We start from the raw sequence: 22,355 nt of genomic DNA, 5'->3' as shown, positions 1-22,355 counted from the left end.
TGGTGGCAGAGGCCTACCGCCAGCGTTTTGGGAGTTGGCGGAAAGGGGAGAAGCAGGCTCACGTGGAGGTAGCCAGAGAATTAGGCACTCATTTTTATCGTTGGCTGGCAGCGGAGGGTGTGAGTAATTTTGATGCTTTATGCAACTTGATGGTGTTGGAACAATTTAAAAGCATTGTTCCAGATTGTATCGCTATTTACATTAATGAACATAAGATAAAGACTCCGGCCGAGTCCGCTGTTTTAGCGGATGAGTTTGTGTTAACCCACAAGACATTCAGCAGAGACTCTAGTTACCGCGGTGAGTTTGGCTATAGGGAACCACATCAGGGAAAGTTCCCTGCTGGTGCTGGGTCTGTCCAAGTCTGAGTTCAATTCAAAGTCTAAAACTGAATTTGATTCCAATTGCCATTATTGTCTAGAGCGTGGGCATTGGAAAAATGAGTGTCCGGTGTTGCGTTCCCGGAAAAGGTCAGACGAGAAGTATGACTCTGGGAGGCCAGTAGTTTTGGCCAGAGTGTGTCAGTCAGGTGAGGCAGAGGGGTCTGTCCCACTTCAATCAGAGGAGGCTAGGCCAGCTGTGTTGGCATCTCAAATGAGTAACCTTGGGGGACACATTGAGTCCTGGGTACCTGAAAAAGTCCTGGATGTTGAGCGTGACTATGCTCCATTCATTACTGAAGGCTTTGTTTCTATGGTTGACAGCTCAAAAAAGGTGGGCATTCGGATACTTTGCGATACAGGTGCTTCAGAATCATTTATTTTAGAGTCTGTTTTGCCTTTTTCTCCACAGTCTAGCACCGGTTGCAGTGTCTTGATTAAAGGCATATGGACTCAGACAGAGTCGGTGCAGGGTCCAGTGACCATAGCTGTTCGACCATTTCTGAACCTGCGGTTCCTCTCGTACTAAGCAGGATTACCATTGCAACAACACATCAGTAGTAGGGTAAAACTAACCTGTCTCACGACGGTCTAAACCCAGCTCACGTTCCCTATTAGTGGGTGAACAATCCAACGCTTGGTGAATTCTGCTTCACAATGATAGGAAGAGCCGACATCGAAGGATCAAAAAGCTGGTTCTGATAGTTGTGCCATTGAGTTTCCTGACGCTTTTCCATCTTTCGCAGTGACTCGTGCTATGAGCCGTTTTTCGGATGTGGATTCTAGTAGGTTGGGCGGTAAGTCGGAAAAGTTGATTTGTTTGCCACCTTTGCCCGCTCCTTTGTCTCGCAGTGAACTGGTGGTGGCACAGCGAGAGGATTCAGGCCTAGTTGACTTGTTTACATCTGTTCAGTCTAGGGAACAGGTTAGTCAGGTTTCATCTCTGGGTATTTTCTGCAACCTGTTGGTGCGTAAATGGTTACCCTTCAGTGACCAAGACATAGCTAGCCCTGTTTATCAGATTGTGATGCTTAGCAAATTTCGTGACCTTGTTTTGAAGACTGCCCATGGTGGACTGTCAGGCCATCTAGGAGTCAGGAAGACATATGACCGGGTCATGCGTTATTTCTACTGGCCCCGTTTGAAAAAAGATGTTGCTCATTTTGTGAAAACCTGCCATACATGTCAGTTAACAGGGAAACCAAATCAGGTTATAAAACCTGTCCCCTTGTATCCAATACCACCAGTTGAGAGACCCTTTGAGCATTTAATTGTGGACTGCGTTGGTCCATTGAGTCCTTCAAAGTCTGGGTCTGTCTATCTTTTGACGGTAATGTGTCAGTGTACCCGGTATCCGGCGGCATATCCATTGAGGTCTATTACAACTAAGTCGGTGGTTAAGGTGTTGTCCCAATTTATCTCCATCTTTGGCATACCAAAAACTATACAGACAGACAGGGGTTCTAATTTTACCTCACATCTTTTTGGAGAGGTTTTAAAGCAGTTAGGTGTTGCACATCAACGTAGCAGTGCTTATCACGCTCAAAGTCAGGGGGCCTTAGAGCGTTGGCACCAGACCTTGAAAGCACTGTTGCGTGCCTATTGTACAGAGTTAAACAGGGATTAAGAGGAGGGTCTTCCGTGGCTCCTTTTAGCAGCTCATGAGATCACGCAAGCCAGCACAGGGTTTAGTCCCAACGACCTGGTATTTGGCCACCAGGTGTGTGGACCCTTAACAGTGCTGCAAAGCAATTTGGAAAATACGGAGCCACCATCAAATCTTATCGACTACATTAGTGGGTTTGGCCGGAAGTTGTTTTTAGCAGGAAGAATGGCCGGTGAGAACCTTGCTAAAGCCCAGAGGAAAATGAAAACCTGGTTTGATCAGAAAACGGTCCAGGGGATAAGGCCCCTTTAGTCCAGGGGATAAGATGCTCGCTTTGTTGCCTATCCCAGGTTCTCCGTTTCTCGCAAAGTTCTCTGGCCCTTATTTGGTTTCCACCCCAGATCGGAAACGATCTACTCAACTCTGCCACATCAATTTGTTGAAGCCTTATTTTTGTCAGTCTTCTGTGGTGGGGGAGGGAGTAGATACTGGGGTGAGGCCAGTAGGAGTATCGGCAGTTGGTGAGAAAGTTCATTCAATCACTTCTAGTATGGTGGCAGCATATACGCAGGAGGATGTGAATGCGCCGGATGACTGTGTGTTCCAACCCCGGCTTAGGAACTCTGAGAAGTTGGCAGATTTGGAGTCTTCTCTCGGCCACTTGTCAGAGGAGAGATTTGCACAGGTGAAGCAGTTGATTACTGATTTCCCTTTGTTATTCTCAGATACGCCCACACGCACACACTTGATTGAGCACGATATTGAGGTAGGTGATGCTTGCCCTAAACGACAGCGTTATTATCGGGTCTCTCTGGACAAAGCTAGTTGTATGGAGTCTGAGGTTAAGTATTTACTGGGTAAATGTTTGATAATGATAATGGGTTAGCAAGGCCATCTAGTTCAAGCTGGGCCTCACCATGTCTCTTGGTTTCCAAGCCAGATAATACTTACATATTTTGTACAGGCTATAGGAAATTAAACCAAGCCTGACTCTTTTCCACTGCCCCGGATGGAAGACTGTATCGACCGGGTTGGGGCGGCGAGGTTTGTGAGTAAATTCGATCTACTGAAAGGGTATTATCAGGTTCCTATGTCTGCGCGTACTCAGGAAGTCTCTTCATTTATTACTCCATCTGGGTTATACTCATATAATGTTAATGAAGGGTAAGATCTACTGCCCTCTGGGAAGAGGTACAGAAGCCTGCGCTCCCGCACTACCAGACTCACCAACAGCTTCATACACCAAGCTGTAAGGATGCTGAACTCTCTCCCTCCTCTCCCCCCTCCACCCTCAGCTACATAACATCCTGGACATTGGACCCACAATGGCCGCCTGCACTACTCCACTTGCACACTTGCACACTTGTACACTTTACAACTTGTTGTTGTTGTCCTGAAAACACAACACTTCTGCTGCTCTTACATAACTTGCACCACTATGCCACTTTCTTTCTTACTTAGGTCAAACAGAACTACCCAAGCCTTTTATTGGCCTGACTTTGCACTAGTATTTTATTGACTGTCTATGCACAATTTCAACCAAATTTTGCTGCTCTTATTTTTTCATTATTATATGTGCCCTCTTATTTACTTATTTACTTACTTTTTTGTTTACTTGAATGTTATGTTTGTCTGTGGACTTAAATTGGTAAAATATGTCTTGTCTTCACCGTGGGATAGTGAGAAACGTAATTTCGATCTCTTTGTATGTCTGGAACATGTGAAGAAATTGACAATAAAGCTGACTTTGACTTTGACTTTATGAGTTTTGGTCTTCGAAATGCGCCCACAACCTTCCAGCGGTTGATGAATAAAGTTGTTGCCGGTTTGGAAGGGTGTGCGGTTTATTTGGACGATGTGGTTTGTTATAGCGATATGTGGGAAGACCACGTGGTACACATTCGTGCCTTATTCCAAAGGTTGGCTGATGCCCATTTAACCATAAACTTGGCCAAGTGTGAGTTTGCAAGGGCCACTGTTATTTATCTGGGGAAGGTGGTGGGACAAGGACAAGTACAACCAGTCCGGGCTAAAGTGCAAGCCATTGACTATTTTCCACCCCCTTCTTCCAAGAAGGAGCTGATGAGGTTTCTAGGAATGGTGGGGTATTATAGAAACTTCTGTCCGAACTTTTCTACAGTTGTGGCTCCGCTAACTAACTTGTTGAAGGGTAAGACTACGTTCGAGTGGTCTTCGGTCTGCCAGAAGTCATTTGATAACGTCAAACTTTTGTTGAGCACGGCACCGGTCCTGGCGGCTCTGCGACTGAATACCCCTTTTTGGATTCAAGTGGATGCCAGCCAGGTCGGTGCTGGGGCACTATTACAGACAGATGACCAAGGGGTGGAGCAACCTGTGTCATATTTCTCTCGCAAATTTAACAAACACCAGGTCAATTATTCAACCATAGAAAAAGAGGCATTAGCTCTGATTTGGGCTCTTCAATTTTTCGATGTTTATGTGGGAGGGGGTGTTGTTCCAGTTGTGGTCTATTCTGATCATAATCCCCTGACTTTTTTACATTCCTTGCAGAGTCCCAGTCAACGCTTGATGCGCTGGGTATTGTTCCTACAGCCCTACAACCTGGATATTAGGCATATTCGGGGGGTTGACAATATGTTGGCGGACACATTGTCTCGTGCCCCATGTGAGTGATACAGCTGTAACTTGTCTGTCCTCTGTTATGGTCTTTCCTATACATTGTAGTGCATTTCCTAGTGGCAGAGTACTGCTGTAGGGTGAGGGGTTATGTGGTTATACAGAGGTCCTCTTTGAGGGTCCTCTGTCTTTATGGGGGAAGGTGTTATGATACTGTTGGTCTCTGTTTGCCTGTCTTTGTTTCTCTGTGTTGCAGGGCGGAGCCAGTGCACAGGTGTTGCTAGTCAGCTGATCAGAGCATCCAGCTATATAAGAGACCTGGGGGGTATTCCATCAACCTCGCTAAAGGCCAAACCTGGCTTATTTTGATAAGTCTCGCTAATTTTAGTGAGAATTCTGTTCCATTAATGAGGTTAACGTGAATCCCAGCTTGGTAACCATGGGAATCTACAGTATGCCACAGAACTAACCTGCTCCGTAGCAGGTTAACTTTCAAGCTAAATTAAGCTGTGTTGCAAAAAAAAAACAATCAGTCGGAAAAACGAGTCCAAAAAGATGGTTCTGTCAACCTGTGGTTTCATCACCTAGCCTACAACTTCTAAAACAGAAGTAGGCCTATAGAAATGTTTTTTTTTTTCCGACAGTGCACCAAGCATGGATTTACACATTCACTACCTCCAAAGAATGTATGAAGATTATACGATTAAACATGTTTTAACTTCACATGCGTGTGGTTCTAGGAATCGTGCTACTCTGCGTCACTTACGTTCGGTGGTGGTGTAACGTGCAGCGAGACGGTATAGGAAAGGAATTACATTCTTACGTGTTCGCAGGTTTGCTTCCCATACGAAGTATTAAGGCTACATTGTTTATCACTTTGATAATGGCATTTTTAGTTATAATCTTTGATGAAAGACATATGTCTACTGCTGATAAAGGGTCATGCAAATTTGGCTGTTCAGTGACAAATTGCCAGTGGGCTATATTATATCTGATGCAAGCCAAAGGATAATTATTCTGTAGCCTAGGCAGCTAATAATTAAAACTGCTTCATGTGTCGACGATTGTTCATGAATGTCAAATCAACTGTGTGCTACACAGATCAAAAACTAGGCATAAATTGAATTGAAAGCCATTGTATTTCAGATAATTTTATTTCAAACACTTTGGGACTTATGGGAGACAATAGGCTATTATGTTGATACTAATTTATTTTATGACCACCTAGTCCTAGACAATAATTTGGAGTGAACTCTTTTAATATAAGAACGTAGGCTATAGATAGTTTTGAATATATGGCAAAGTTGTTTTTGAGTTTATACTATTTATTCATTCACTCGTTTTGTTCAAGCATAGACTGTAGGCTAGTCTATGTGTTCAAGAGTGAAGCCAATCAAACTCGCAATTGATTTCAAACCATTAGCATTGTTGTTTTAAATGTAGGCTATGCTTTCATTATTCTCCAATTTCTGTAGGCAATCTATTTTTTTCTCTCGATGTTAAATTTGATGACTTTCGATGAAAATCCTGTAGATGGCGCTTGCCTATCGAACAGAAATCATCTAGTATTGTCTTAATTTTACGACATATATCGTCTTTTCGTCAATCTACTGTTTTGGACTACTTTTCTACCTCGTGCACGAGCAGAGATGTAGCTGAACTAAACCTCGCTTGAATAAACGAGGCCAAGATGTCGCTAACTTGAGTTAATGGAACGGCTTCAGCCCCAAGTGAAGGTCTACGCTAGTTCAAGCCAGGCTATTTCTGTTAAGCGCCGCCTTCATTAGCGAGGTTAATGGAATACCCCCCTGGCTGGGTTCGGGGTTCCCTCCCTCCAGGAGAACATGCGTTGCCTTTATTGTTAGACTGCATTTTACATTTTACCCTGATTTACACTACACCTTTATTTTTTCACCATTTCAGGGATACTGACTGTAGTTTACGTTTGGCCTACATTATTACTTTAATAAACATTTGGTAACGCTTATCTACGTGTGGTCTCATATATGTTAAATCACCACAAACGAGCCTGGTGGTCTTAACAGTGTGTACATGTGTGTTTGTGTGTCTGTGTATGTGGATGCGTGTGCCTGTGTATGTGAGTGTGTGTGCATGCGTGTGTGTGTGTATGTGTGCATGTGTATGTGCGTGTGTGTGTTGTTGATGTATGTGTGTTTGCGAGAGAGTGCGTGAGACAATATCCTCTTCCAGCAACCCTTCGCACAACACCATCTACAGGCCAATAAGTGTACAGTCATTAAATGTACACATAACAATTTTTTTTAGACCCCCCCCATGGATGAAATTTAGTTTAGTTGTGTTGGTGCAGTTCTGAACATCTTAACTGAAGATAGGCTGAAGATTAAAGCAGAATGATATTGCATTTTCATTTTTTACCAGGCGGGTGCAAATCACAAATGAGTGATTATGGGCAAGGTTGATGTGGGCCATTGAGATCAACTTACCATAAAAAATCCTTCATCCTCAGTGCCACGGCTCAGGTAGTTATTCAGGAAAAACTGTAGCCTGGCTAGCGCCACCACTTCTCAATGAGACGTGGTCTGGGAACCAAACGTTCATTTTCTCGTATTTGAAAAAAATGCCCAGATCCGTTTATTGGGTGCCACGGATGTCTATCAAATGCGTCTGTGCATAGCTCATCATCGTCTTGCCTTCGCCCCTGTTCTGTGATTGGTTCCCTATCTCAGGCGAAAATTTGCTCCATGGTCTCCAGGCTGCCTTAGCAGCGTGAATCAAATCGCGCGCAAGGCAGCATGGGAACACCCAGGCTAGAAAAACTGCATTTTTTGGGTTTCATGGGGCCCAGCGTGGGGGGGGGTCCCCCAGGGACCAAATTAAATTTTTCCGTAAAAGTCTAGGGGCTACATACCCACCAAATTTCATGTGTCCTGGTGTTTCAGTGTCCCAGGTACCGTTGACCAAAAATTTCAGGAAGTAGGTCATAATAAGAGAGGCTTTTAATTATTGACTTCTGAGGCACATCAATACCTGTGGAACAGCGGGATTTGTTAGCAATTTCTCAGCTTTATTGTGTGCACTGGTTCTATTGGTACACCTGCACTGGTAGTTTCACAAATCAGAGCTTCAAGTTGCAGTGCCTGGCCTGGTGTTCAACACTTCAGACAAACCAAGGTCATCGTCCCAGAGCATCAGTGAAGAGCTGGAGAAGACGTGCATTTCCACATCATGCTGTAGTAATACTCAGATTTGATACAAGAGAATCCGACTTGACACGAGCCAGAAACAAAACCTCACACAGTCAGTTTCAACTCTCTAGCCACCATAATCACAACAGTTCATTTAAAAACAAAAACACACATTCAAAAAAAGTCCATTTGAAAAAAAGAAAAAAAAAAAAAAACAAAAAAAAAAAACTCAGCACCTTACTCCAAATGATATGTGTATCACATGCACAGAGGAGGGGGAGAGTGTCTGTTCAAATACTAAAATGTTCACTTCTTCCCTCTGGGGTGGGGGATGCTGCACCACAGCCTACACCCATTTCCGCTCATACAGTCCAACAGTTTGAGTCCCAAACAAAGGTGGAGAACTGAGAATACCATGCTAACGCTGCATATGTGTGTTGACACAAAACACTATACAGTAATCATTTCATTACTTCAGTTAGATAAGATAAAAGGACAAAGTAAAAGATGGACCCCTATGGTCTTCCAGTGTGTGCATATTAGAGGTTAAATCCACTGCTGGAAAGCCTAGTCTGTCTGGCCCCCTCGAATTTGGAGACAAGAGAGACTAGGTCAAATATAACAATTTAAAAGGCAAATCTCACACATCGCATTGTCATGACTTCAACAAAAGCAACAAAATATAATAATAATAATAATAATAATAATAATAATAATAATAATAATAATAATAATAATGACAAAAAACATTCTTCATTTTTACAAAATATACAGAGCATTGGGTGATACCCATATTTCGTTCTTTCATAGAAGTCCCTTTTTTGGTCAGCAGCACAAGAGGAACTGGACAGAAATGGGGCCTCTGGCTTTCTGCCAGTAGGGAGTTGTTCAGTAGAGTGGCTTCAGTGCTGCACACCTGGCCATCAGTGGGCGATGCCCTGGTTGGTGTAGCAGTCAAAGCCGTTCTCCATGTACAGTTCGTCTGCACCACCAATTCCATTGCTCACCTCTGGAAGATAACAACAGCACGATGTCAGAGTATCAGGGGTGCCAAAGCCACTGAGTATAATCATCCAACATGCAATACAGAGAGCATGTTGTGCTGCTTTGATCATTTTTATTCAAGTTATGTCATTTCATTTATTCAAAGTTTGTAATAAATATGGTTTAAAATTCTAATTACAATGTTTACACTTCTCCTGCCCAGGAGAAGACTGCATGAATGAAAATAAACTGTTTAGATGTCAGTGAATGCTCAGGTTCTCTGCCGTGTCTGTGAGATATGGACAGGTCATCTCTAAGAGGCGGTTGGCGTGTCTGAGATATGGACAGGTCATCTCTAAGAGGCGGTTGGTGTGTCTGTGAGATATGGACAGGTCATCTCTAAGAGGCGGTTGGCGTGGCCATGCTGCACTCACACACTCACCTTTCAGCACCCCACAGCTACACACTCAGAGAAGGCTGGCCAGAGATGGTATGGGGAGGGGATGCAGGAAACGAGGAAACCAAGCACACACGAGGAAGGGATGGAACAGAGGATGGGCTGACGGATGGAGAGATGGAGGGGTGCACACAGGGGTGGGTGCATGGATGGATGGATGAAGGTCAGTTGGAAGGAAAGATTCAACCGCACAAATGGAACGAAGAGCTCAGCACGACTCTCACAACTGCGGCTGACCTTTGGGTGAGGTGTGGGGACATTCAGGAACACTCAGAGAAAAGCATGCCCTAAGCAAACACATCCACTTACTCACGCTCTCTCTCTCTCTCTCTCACTCTTTCTCTCACACACACACACATAGACATACACATTCTCACATGCACACAATCATACATGCTCAAAACACACACACACACACACACACACACACACATGCATTGAGAGGAACATGTCATTTCAAATCACATAAGATGAATAAACATAGCAAATACACACACATGCAAACACAGACACACACACACACACACACACATACCAGAGAAGATGAGTTTTTCCTTCATGATGTTGACGTCACGGCTGGATCTTCTAACGGCTGCACTTAGCATGATCTGCTCCGGGTTGTAGCTGCGCATGCCACTCATCCGCCACCTAAACACACACACACACGCACAGAATATTAGCCACCTGCGTGGGCACTGCAGTGCTGCTGCCTCTGATTGCATGCTACACACTAGTCTAATGGACCATCACTGATTCTTACGACTTTTACGACTTTTGGGTGCAGTGAGTCTTTAAACTACCAGAGGTCTGGGGAGTTAGCTTAACCAGAGGACAGTGTGTTTTCTGCATGCATCAATGGATACCCCACTGTGCCGATGATGTGACAACAGACATATGACTGCACTAGTCTGAAGGAAATGTCTTTTGTGCCTCATGGCACCAAAACTGGTTAAATGAAAGAACGGTTATTTGAGGAATTTGTTGTCAGAGACTGTCCTGATGCAGAACAAGAGAATAGTCTATTATTCATAAATTTGTATGCACAAGACATTTCTAAAAAAATAAAAAAAAACTATGTGACTATGACCTGGACTAAATATGTTGCCTGACTGGAATCGAATAGATTAGAACAACTCTGAGATAAGGAAAAGCAAAGCAACACAACCCAAAAACATCTCTCCAGAAATCACACCAGTAATTAAATGTGCTGCCTTTTGTTACACTGAGTACCTCTTCAGGGGTCAGTGTTTTTCAATGCAATAAATCAAAACTTAGTTTTTAATTTTTAACTAAGAGAAAGTAACAACAGTTAACAGGGTGTACTCATTTCTGTTGTATGTATTGTAGACTAATATGTATAATCGATGCAATTAATGTCCCACAGTAGTAATTGTTTTGTAAGCAAAAGATTATCCAAACAGGCTAGACAAGTCACAAAGGACTTCAGTCACACCCTGCGTCATGTGAGCAGAAATTTATTTAAAAAAAATCCAAAAGCCATCTGAGTCTCTAGAGTACAAGGGCTGAAGGATAGAGAGAAGGAAGGAGGTAAAGAGAGCACTTTTCAAGTCAGTTTAGGTTTGTAGGGCTGGTGAACAGCACCCTCTAGTGGAGGCAGACAGAGCAGCGGCAGGAGCGCAGCAGCAGTGCGTGTGCAGTAAGTGCAGCACCCCTAGCACAGAGAAGACTGCAGCACCCGCCCCAGACAAGACAGAGCGAGCACAGAGACACTACAGAAGGTCAGAATACAGAAAATATGGAGTTGAAGTTTCTATACAAGGAGGGAGGGGGAAATGGAAAAAGAGAAATAAAATACCGAAAGAAGGAAAACAGGAAGTAAGATCGAAAAATATGAAAGACAAGAAATGAAATAGACAAAAGAAATGAGGACAGACAGACGAATATATGCATATCAAGACAGAGTGCAAGAGAGACCCCATAGAGATGAGGGGTCTGAGAAGGCGCCCCAGTTACCTGATCAGGTGAAAGCTGAGAGAGAGGCCAGAACACAGCAGAGAGAGAAGCATGCGCATCAGGCAGGAGAGGAAGAACAGGGACGAGAAGAACAAGAAGAGGAAGAGAGAGGAGGAGCAAAAAGGAGACAAAAGTAAGAGAAAGAAGGTCAGAGGTCAGATTAGAAGCCAGAAGCAGCCGGCAGCAAAACATCCTGCCCAGATGAGCTGTGTTTGACCTTTACACTTACAGACACACTGCCCAGATGAGCTGTGTTTGACCTTTACACTTACAGACACACTGCCCAGATGAGCGGTGTTTGACCTTTACACTTACAGACACACTGCCCAGATGAGCTGTGTTTGACCTTTACACTTACAGACACACTGCCTTACAGATCACAACACAACAGACACAGAGTTCAGAGATGTGTGATAAGAGACATGCTTCACCAACAAAAACATCCTTCACAGAAGTGCACAATTTGACAGTGGTCAGCATTACACTGCATTTCAGATGTCCAGTGCCAAACAAAATAGTATTCACGCATGGGAGCTGAAGTCTTTTAGGAATGCGCCACCTAACACAAACACACCCTTGCTCATGTGGATTTCTATCTCACTTTTTGAGTATTTTCTGTGAACATTTTTTTTAAAAGCCACCTAACCACTTCAGTAATATAGACAGACAAAGAGAAAGTGAAAGAGAGAGAGAGAGAAAGACAAATGAAATAATAAAAAAACAGGAATTCAGGAAGAGAGCAAAGGCCAGACAACTGACCACAGAAAAAGAGAACAGAAGAGTGAGGCAGAGAAAGGGTGAAAACAAACAGAGCAGAGGAGGGAGGGAAAGACAGAGAGTCACGGGACAGCTGGGAAGCTGCTGACCAGGCTCAGAGTAGCTGCAGTGTGTGGATCAGTGCTGTCTGTTAACTGGGGTCAGCACTTTCTGACAGAGACAACAGCAAACACACAACACTCCCTGCCCTAGTTACAGCTCCACTACTGACAGCGTTTGACACACACCACAACTACTGACACAGGCTTCTGTCTGTCTGTGAGGGCATCAGACACATGACCACTTATGATACTGGTTAAGGCACTAAGTTCAGGGAGAAATCAAAACTAAACTCTTACTTTTGGAACACGAAGACTCCAAGCACAATGGCAAAGGAGATGAGATCCGTGGCAATCCAAATCAGGCAGTACTCATCTGGACTCTGCAGGAAGTGCACAGAAGCAATGAGGACATGTGAACAGTAGGTGGCAGCATATCACAGGTTAAAAACATTTGTTGCGCATGGATCAATCTCATACAATAATACATGGTGCTCAAAAAGCAATCCCATTATATAATCAACCCAAACGAATGAGACAAAATGATTTGCTCTGCTATCTGCTGGTCACATGGCCTGATGGGTAAGAGAAAGAGACAAAAGGCTTTTTGGGTTGCTGGGTAGACAGGGAGTCAGACGCCAGATGAACCCTCAGTCTACGGAGGTAAACTGGCTTTTTGCTGGGATGGGTAAGGCAGAGAGAGAAAGACTGTGAGTGAGAGATGATGGATGTGGTAAAGGGACATGTTAGACTAAACGTAAGGGGCTAGAGATACAGTAATTGTTGGAAGAGAGACAGAGAGAGGGAGAGAGGGGCAGTGGAGATGAGTTTAGGAGAGACGATAGACAAGGTCTCACCATGAGCCAGATGGGGGCACGCATCTTGAGCAGGGCCTGGGGGGCCTCAGAGGAGATGGAGGGCACACCACTGCACCACAGCAGGGAGTACAGCCACGGCTCATTCACCGTGTACAGCGTCAGGCTGATGTTATGGCTGGAGAACTCCCTGTGAGAGGGCGCAGAGAGAAGGAGAGAGAGAGAGAGAGAGAGAGAGAGAGAGAGAGAGAGAGAGAGAGAGAGAGAGAGAGAGAGAGAGAGATGAGTGGCAACAGCAGGACGAAAGAAAAGAAGAGAGAAGACATATCTGATATCTGCTATCTAGCTCAGACACCTGATCACTTGCGCAGCTTCTTATTGCTTACTTAGTGGAGAGGAGCGGACCGGACCTACCGGATGTCGCGCTCGTTGGCCTGGTTGTAGCGCAGGAGCAGGTGGCTGATGCCCCTCCGCTGCAGCTCCTCCACTGGGAGCTTCTCCAGAGATGTCTGCTGGAAGCCTGGAGCTGCCGCCTCCACTAAGCGCCGCTCCCACTCCTCCGTCCACAGCACCTGCAGCACACATCCAGGAGAGAGACAGGGAGGGAATGAGTGGGAGGATAGAGTGAGTGGGAGAGAAATCAATTAGGATTTTTGTTGCTAAATTGGCATTCGTCGGAGGTATGTAGTTTTCTTTTCCTGAGAGGCACAAGTATACATATGGCTGTAGAAAATGATATGAATGATTTTAAGTGCACTCCCTGTAATGTGTTTGTGGATGGAGAGAGACAACAGAAATACAGACAAGGAATTGATGGTAACCAGGCAACCCTCCACTGATATTCTTATTTTACATATCCTACCATCTACTTACATCATTTGCCAATCTTTATGTAACAACTACTAAAAATAAACACCTACGGAGCAAAAACCTTTGCCAGATATGCTCCTGCAAAGGAAGAGAACAGAGTGTTCTCATTGAGCATGGGCCTTAGGAAACACCCCCTCCTCACTGCAGTCCCACCCAAACCTCCCTGACTCTATGGAAGGATGCCCCTACCCCCTGTGCTCCTACCATGTGCTGAGGGATGCCAGACAGGCGCACGCTCTCCAGGGTGTCGTTGAGCCAGCTCTGGTGGCGGGGGTGCTCGAGCGGGGGCCGGCGCAGGCGAAGGAGGGCCGTGCGGTTGGAGGAGGCGGCCAGGTGGAGCATGTGCTGCAGGCTGCACACCCGCTGGCTCTCCACCTGCTGCAGATCTCGCGGAGACAGCGACTGCACCATCCAGAAGGGGTCATCCTGCAGACACCAGCAACAGACAGGAGGACGGAGAGAGAGAGAGAGAGAGAGAAAGAGAGAGCGAGAGTTGGTACATTGTTACATTTTGCTGTACTGTTTTGAAAGTGTATACCATAATATATGGATGTTTCTAGCTGACCTAAGCACTTGGGAGTTACAAAAACACTTCCATATGCTGTTTTCAAGAATAAACATATTTATGTATTCAAGTGAAAGTGCTACATAGACACTTTGCCTCCATTAGACTGCTCCGTGTTGAAACATAGAGCCCTTATACATTCTCTAGGCTGTTGGATAGTACATTTTCTCTCCCTGTGCAGTGGATGTTAAAGGGCAACAGTGTGACTTGACTGCTGATGGCCTGATCTCAATTCATTACCTTGATGAACCACCGGCCCGCGTTGAGAGAGGAGAGGTCTGTCCAGTTGAAGAGGGATGCGTCGTCAAACTGCCTGTCAGGAAACACTTGCTCTACGTCTGTAGTCCTCTTCAGGGTGCGGTCACGCATCAGAAAGGGCACACCATCCACACTGGAGGGAATAGCACACAAACACACGTTCACAGCTATTCACTCAAATGAGGAATCAAATGCACTCACACATAGGCCCGCATCTAGACTGCTCAGATTGGGGGGCAAATATAATTTTTGAGTGGGCATAATAAGAGGACCATTTTCTTTGATTTGGGAACCCAAAATCATTGTTTCCTCTAGACATTTTTCCAGCAGCAGGGGTTTTGAAAAATGACTCCTTAAATGAGGACTTCTGGCGAGTTTTGACAAAAGAAATGGACAGATTGAGTTACAAATATGACATAGCCTAACCATCTAACCAAGGCATCTGCTATGGGGAAAAATGGCAGCTACAAAGCAGGATTATCGCAGGACTTGAAATGGTCAGTGGTCACAACAAAAACCTTAGTATCAGCATAGACAGGATTACTCATGTTTTTCTTTTGTGTTCATTTTCAGCTTTTTCATTTATAGTAAAATATTGGTAGAAATTGATATGAAACAAAAAACAAAATAATTATTGATAACGAATTTAAAATGAAACCTTCATGGCATAGGCCACTATCTCCCTGTGAGTTAAACTATTAACATTATTTAATGTCATTAAATTGTTTTGGTAGTGGTCTAATTGAGTGCCTGCATGAAAGAGGGTAATTTGATTTCTGAGGAAGGCTTGCTTGAGTCTGAAAAAATAGTTGTGCATAGTGCATAAGAATATGTGGATGCAATTTATTAGCCTATGTTTTCTGCCATTAGTTAAATACATAGAAAATGCAATAGAAAGGATACTCTATGGCTAAGCAAGTTACAAAACTGTATGTACTGACATAGTTTACATTAAAATGTCAGCCCAAAGTTGTAGACCATGTAGAATGCTGCAATTTCAGAACTGCCCTCCACAGCTTATTGAACAGATGCATGCTTCATATCCTCATATCCGGTAAGGTCTGTTGTTGAGAGTAACGGGTGTGCAGAATGCAAATATGATTTAATTTCATGTAAGTTCAACGTTACTGTTCTTGCAAACCGTCTATCACAGCAACTTGGCGCTAATATCATTGGAAAGCCTGGGTTCCGCTCGTTCACACAGTATGTGTGGGATATATGTGTGACGAGTAAGGAGGGGTGTGAATCTGGACACAATTTCAGTCAGTCGGCCACATATAAGGTGGGGCAGCAGACCCATGCTAGATCCAGCCATGCTCACACAATTGCACAAATACATCCACACTTCACAATTATCAGCCAAACACATACAGCAACGCACTGTTGGTACGTGCACGCACGCACACACACACACACAACAAACATTAGTCTTGCCACAAATGATGCCAGTCAGTTGCAGTATGAGTGCTGATACTATTCGCTCTGACTTTTAAAATTCTGCGGTCTCTCCAATATTGCTAAACGTGGCAATATGATATGATTTTCACTTCTACATCATGTCAAGTTATAAGTCTGTAGTCATAGCAATGCTGGTGACCAAATGTTTCTCGCCACTGTTCTTTCTGCTCCATTCACTGCAGACTACGTGAGCTCCCAGCGCATGGGTCACCTGGACGCCCTGCCCTGAGAGGCTGCCCTCTCTCTGGCTAAGGAGGGCAGTGGAGGTCCATGCCTGAGCCAGCACAGGCTTGTCATCTTTATTCAATAATTCAGAGTTCTGCACAGTCGTGGGCTCAGCTTCACAATGCCCACCTGTCATTACCACTCATTGACACACACACACACACACACACACACACACACACACACACACACACACACACACACACACACAAGGAGAACACTAAAGCCCCATACCCTTGTCCCCACAGCTGCATTTCCTATGCTGCTCTAATAGAATAGATTGATACATGAAGTCATTTGTGTATTCACCAGACTCTGCTGCCCTAGGGCTACTTGACCCGTTCCACACCCTCCACTCGCTCTACCCAGACCTACGAGCTGGTCAGTTAGAATCTGGGTCAACAATAGCTATCCAGTGAGTGGGCAGAATTGGGCACCACTTGATCCACTGATCCAGTAACAGATGTCCATACACACACACACACACTCAACAAGGTTAAAGGATAGGCCTGAGATCAATGATGGTGCATACACAAAGATAAAAAAGGCTGACTGATTACCTAAGATAATTAAGATAAGACAATTGGGTGAGATTAGACATTAGGTCTGCATGTGGTCCGCTACCAATTTAGTTAATTGCATAAGGTACTATACTATACTGTAAATACCAAGATGTTTTATTGCTGGTCTTGCTGTACTTCTCTGCTCAGTCCTTCTACAGCATTTGTCCTTGTGTGTCTATTCATACGTATCTGGATGATTCAGTGCTGCATTCTCATGGGCCCTGGGTGAGAGTGATGTGAGGAGAAGTTCACCTTATAGTGACGTCTGCCTCCAGGCCGCTGACGTTGAGACGCAGAGCCCTCTGGAAGGACAAAGCTGTGTTTTCTGGAGCCAGCTATGGGAACAGAGAGGAACAAACCAGACAAGTCAACAATAAACAAACAAACAAAACAAATACACAGCACTTTTTTTACATCTGAAATCATAGACACATATGTAAACACATATTCTAATGCTGTAATGGAATTGTTTCCGGGGTACTGTATTGACTGACTGAAGAGTGTTTGCGTGGTGGCATATTGGATTGGATGATAAAGCGTTGGGGGATGGGCCACTAACCCCGTCTGTAGTCATTGGAGAAAATCAATAAGTCATTGAGTCACCTGACGCTTCCTCTGCTCCTCACACAAACACATTCCATGAGCAAGACTGAGCTCTACACAACGCCGTGTGAACTGCAGGGCTTGCTGAATGAACTCCAAATGAATTAATGAGTGTTTAGCATGTGAGTGTTTAGTGTGTGTGTGTGTGTGTGTCAGCTGAGATGAGCGTGGGTGTGATGGAGCTGATGAGTGTCCCAGCCTGTTCAGATGCTGCAGCAGCACGAGAGCCACGGGAGGAGGAGCTGCAATGGCCTCAGGTGCTTCCCACCAATCACCTGCCTATCAGCCTATTAAGTGCTACTCCCATCAATATGGACAGGCTTCAACTGGTTAACTGGGCTTGAAACGCGGCCAGCATTTGAGGCTGTTCACTAGTTGCCAAGGAATTTATTACTGTGCATCTCAGCTGGTTAGATTGCTCTGGTGCCATGAAAACAAAACATTGGGGAACTTTGGTTTATGGTATCATGGATACGTAGGCTTAGTATGACTCAATCATTTTTCATCTTTTCTCAATCCACAGAAAATGAACACTTACCACTAGGGTTGAAAAATTCCGGGAATTTTCAAAGTTGGAAACTTTCCATGGTAATTAACGTGAATATACGGAAATTAATGGGAATAAACAGGAATTAATGGGAATAAACTAGGGGATTTTTAATATGGCAAGTTAGTCTATAACAGGGAAGCGTAGCATAGCGTTGTATGCTAAGCTAAGCAAAAATACGAACAAACAAATCATATTGCGAAACAAAAAGTTAATGTCTGTATATGAAACAGTAGGAATTACCAAAAATTCCCAGTTAATTCACATAAATTCCCATTAATTCCCATAATTTCCTTTAATTCCATGAAAGTTTCCAATTTGGAATATTTCCAAAATTCCCCAGCTTAACTTCCCATGGAAAGTTTCTGGTAAGTTTCCGGAAATTTACTGGAAATTTTCCGCCACTTTGCAACCCTACTTACCACAACAAACTGATCTAATCGCCTGTGCTTATGGAAATTAGAAAATGAGGGTGGAATTTAATTTGGTTGAACTGGAATTTACAATTTTCACAGACCTCATAGCTGCCTACAGTACACCTAACAACACGTAAACTAAAGCATAGATAGATAGATAGATAGATAGATAGATATATATATATAGAGAGAGAGAGTTAGTGCTATTCAAGAATTCCAGTGAAGCAGTTTATGGTCAGGTCTCCCAAGGAGAAGAAATTGAATCTTAAGGTGAGCTCCAGGGTCAGAATCTGTCACTGATGAAACCTCCCCCACCACGAGGATTGGCCGCTTGGAATCTGATGACTCACCATGGGGGCACCCTGATGGCCAATGATATTGGGCGGTGGTTTGAGGCTGCTCTGGTCCATGATGCAGGGGGAGGTGATGGAGAGAGGGGCCAAGTAGAGAGCCAACAGCACACTCAGGTACAGGACCATCACCAGCACTTGGAATCCTACACACACACACACACACAATAATGGAGTTAAACACTTAAGACAAAAATATCAGTGTGTATGGATATCATGTATCCTCTACCTTGCCATACTACATAAGCACTTAACGGCACATTATGGCACAGCATATTGACCCACTCCACAAAAGCCCGCTCCAAGACTCACTCAAGCACCAGCCCTGGATTGGAAGACTAGTGTGTTTTTGGCACAGCTGCTGTTAGAATTGTCACAGGTTGAAAGAGGGGTTGAATGGATAAATACCACAGGTCTTTACACCCGGACAGACCTTGAATGTCCATCAGGCTGAAGCTGTGTTAGATAAGAGCAAGTGAACACTGAAGGCCATGCAGCTGAGAGGAAGGTTCTGGATACTCAGCCCCAGGCATGATGCAAGTGTGAAGGAATTCACCGTTAGTGAGAAAGAGGGCTTTGGTTTTGTGTACAGGCTATTCATTATTAAAGACACTGTGTACATGTGATTAATTATTAAAGAAGCCCTGTGTGCTTTTCCACTGCTATTTGTAAGAGCTTGACCTTTGACTGGACCATGAGACAGAAGGACGGACACCAATGAAGAAGGGATGAATGAAAGATAGTGACAGTGGGAAAGATAGACATACAAAGAAAGATAGAGAGGAAAAGGACAGAAGGCCAGTGTCCAAATGGAGGAGAAGAGAGGCAGATGTACTTACGTGTTTTCTCGGCACGTGCCACCTGTCCTGCCACCAGCCAGGACAAAGCCGTCACTGCTGCCAGGGCGCCGATATGCAGGAAGGGACCTGTGGCCTGGACAACCACACAAGACCACCATCAGAGTTCATCAACATCATCACCACCACCATTACCAACCTATCATTGTCATCTCCAATCCAAACTGAAATCATCATAAATAATTATGCTCTTCATCCACAATCAACACTTTAGAGTGGCATGGATATCATCTCATCTCAGTATACATATGTAGTGAAACTCCTCCTCTTAACCATTACTATGGAGCTCTATGGTTAGTCATACATTGACAAACATTGCAGGAGACTGGTGTACAGAGCATGTGTGAATAGTCTTTGAGCAGTTTAGAAGTGGCTCAAGGATGACATTTAACTGTGCAGGGAAAGGTTATTGATTAAGAATACTTCCTGTTCAATGTGAAATGTGAAAACCCTCGCCCAAAGATCAAAGGGGTTTGACTTTGATGGCTCTTACAAAGTGACCAACAAGATGAAGAAAACAGTTCCTCTAAAAACTCAATATTGCTCATATAAACATATAAATGACATTGATCATATTTGGACATACTCAAATTCATTCATTTGTTCATTCATTCATGCGTGCATGTGTGTATTCATTTGTTCATTCATTCATTCTTTCATTCGTTCATTTGTTGGAGTGAGAGACTGGAGTAGTCAGATGATGTACATGTACACTGACCTGTAGTGAAATCATGACGATGTCCCACTCCTCCCCCCACATCTGGTTCACAGAGATCATGCCAATGACCGTGGTCAGCAGGGCGGCTGTCACACCAATCTGCCAAAGACAACACTAGTGAACACACACCTCCCCAATCTACCATAGACAACACTAGTGAACACACACCTCCCCAATCTACCATAGACTATAGTGAACACACACCTCCCCAATCTACCATAGACAACACTAGTGAACACACACCTCCCCAATCTACCATAGACACACTAGTGAACACACACCTCCCCAATCTACCATAGACAACACTAATGAACACACACATCCTCGTATTTCAAACATTATAGCATTATAGGCCTACACAAGACTAAACCAAATATGGCCTACAGTGATGCAGAACCATGGATTTTTTTCCATTTATAACATGTTTTGTTATAACTTAAATAAACATAAAGTTAAAATGTTGACTAAATTATTTACTATAGGCCTACATGATGATAATGATCTAGCCTGCCACAGTCCTCTGGGCCTACGTACAAAATCATGTGATTGGCCTAATGATATTGATACTGATTGAAGAGATTGCAACTTGAAGGTTGTTGATTTCAGTTCCAAAGAGAATCAAATTGCATCGCTCCCTCTCCTCCAAAACACACTAAATGTAGAGCTATAGGGTTAAAATGCAGACTGCGCCTTAGGCGACTATCTATCAGCACGCTACAGTAGGCTATTTCCACAAAATAGGCTTAGGCTATTCAGCTCAATATTATGTGCAAGACTAATGTTTACTGCATATGATCTCTTAGCACTGTCACCAACGTTACGTTTTCTGATGGTGAGATGGCCATCCCAAAATATGTTTTAGATGCACGGGGCGCAAGGTTCATGAGGTGAACGGCTGGACAAACGCGAAATGACAAGGTGTTAACTAAACAATTTAGTAGGCCTAAGGTAGACAGGCTTTGTGGTTAAAACTATAAAAACCAGTAACGTTAGGCTAGTATGTCACAGCTAACTTCAAGCACAGAAGCTTACACGCGCAGAAATTAAAATTCAATATCAGCATCGAGATTGCCATCATTATCGGGAAAACCCGACAGGTCGAACTACGCGAAACCGATGCAAAGCCAACACGAGAAAAAAACAACTTTACCGTTTGATGGCTTCTGCTGAGAAACTAGTTCGCCACCACACTGAACTTGAATCAAGAATTCTTCAGAACGCTGAAGCTGACCAACCCGCTGACCTTTCACTTTCAATGAAATCCGGTCTGTGTTACAGAAATATAGGCTACTTCTGACCGACAGACCCCCCACCCATAAAAAAAAAAAAAACTCGCGGATCTCTACGAATTGCGTGAGGCTCATTTTCAGGTCGGAAAATCTGCAATTCAGGATTTAATCGGAAGAATCACACCCCTGAACACTAGTGAACACACACCTTCCCAATCTACCATAGACTAATGAACACATACCTCCCCAATCTACCAAAGACAACACTAGTGAACACACACCTCCCCAATCTACCATAAACAACAGTGAACACACACCTTCCCAATCTACAGTGGTTCTTCCTCTTCCACACACTCTTGTTTTGTTGTTGTTCTTATGACCTTCCTTCACCTCTAACTCATGTCCAAGTATCTAGCCATCTATCCCTCTGACCAGCCCCCCCTCTCTCTGTTCTGTCTAAATACCCTGAGGAGCCTGGGGAGGTTACTTCACTCTCCGCTGCCCTGTGGGTCCCCTGACTCAGCCTGACCTTGCGTGTGCTGGAGTGTCAGGGTTCATTTGGCTGCACTGTGCCCAGCACACAGAGGCCACCAGGGAGAGGAGCAGCCCTGAGGGGAACACACACAGCTACATGTGCTATACCTTGTGCAGCCAGTGCAGGTTCAGCTGCTGTCCCACAGCTACATGGCACAGAGCTAAGATCTGAGAGAGAAGAAGAAAACAGAAAGAGAGAGAGGGGGGCAGAGAGAGAGAGAGAGAAAGGGTAAAGTGAGATATAATGTTAAATCACATACAGGTGCACAGTCAGAAGTAGCTTCATACCAACTGGCTATTTTGATGAAGCTTTTGCTCATTTACATCTTTAAGAATTGTGTGGTAGGAGCAGGTTTCACTCCATTT

General features: G+C 44.1%; 1 protein-coding gene across 5 annotated transcripts in view; it reads right to left on the bottom strand.

Moving 5' to 3' along the window:
- Nucleotides 1-7,609: 7,609 nt before the first annotated feature.
- Nucleotides 7,610-22,355, bottom strand: part of gdpd5b (glycerophosphodiester phosphodiesterase domain containing 5b) — a 43,241-nt gene continuing 28,495 nt past the window's right edge. For 2 of the 5 annotated variants that reach the window (XM_042063967.1, XM_042063968.1), the window contains 13 exons: nucleotides 22,098-22,157; nucleotides 20,227-20,325; nucleotides 19,491-19,584; nucleotides 18,652-18,797; nucleotides 16,988-17,070; nucleotides 14,472-14,622; nucleotides 13,871-14,092; nucleotides 13,211-13,368; nucleotides 12,839-12,986; nucleotides 12,282-12,364; nucleotides 11,167-11,181; nucleotides 9,728-9,840; nucleotides 7,610-8,760 (listed from right to left, as the gene is read on the bottom strand). In XM_042063967.1, the coding sequence (XP_041919901.1) occupies nucleotides 8,675-8,760; nucleotides 9,728-9,840; nucleotides 11,167-11,181; nucleotides 12,282-12,364; nucleotides 12,839-12,986; nucleotides 13,211-13,368; nucleotides 13,871-14,092; nucleotides 14,472-14,622; nucleotides 16,988-17,070; nucleotides 18,652-18,797; nucleotides 19,491-19,584; nucleotides 20,227-20,325; nucleotides 22,098-22,157 (1,458 nt within the window). In that variant the 3' untranslated portion in view covers nucleotides 7,610-8,674. Of the gene's footprint in view, nucleotides 8,761-9,177; nucleotides 9,430-9,727; nucleotides 9,841-11,166; nucleotides 11,182-12,281; nucleotides 12,365-12,838; nucleotides 12,987-13,210; nucleotides 13,369-13,870; nucleotides 14,093-14,471; nucleotides 14,623-16,987; nucleotides 17,071-18,651; nucleotides 18,798-19,490; nucleotides 19,585-20,226; nucleotides 20,326-22,097; nucleotides 22,158-22,355 lie in introns of all 5 variants that reach the window. The other 3 variants (XR_006023003.1, XR_006023004.1, XM_042063969.1) reach the window with 3 other exon arrangements.

The sequence above is a fragment of the Alosa sapidissima genome, chromosome 15 (genome assembly GCF_018492685.1).
Source record: "Alosa sapidissima isolate fAloSap1 chromosome 15, fAloSap1.pri, whole genome shotgun sequence".
Taxonomy (NCBI): domain Eukaryota; kingdom Metazoa; phylum Chordata; class Actinopteri; order Clupeiformes; family Clupeidae; genus Alosa; species Alosa sapidissima.
Note: the sequence above shows the minus strand (reverse complement) of the source record. Positions and strands in the feature narration are given on the sequence as shown.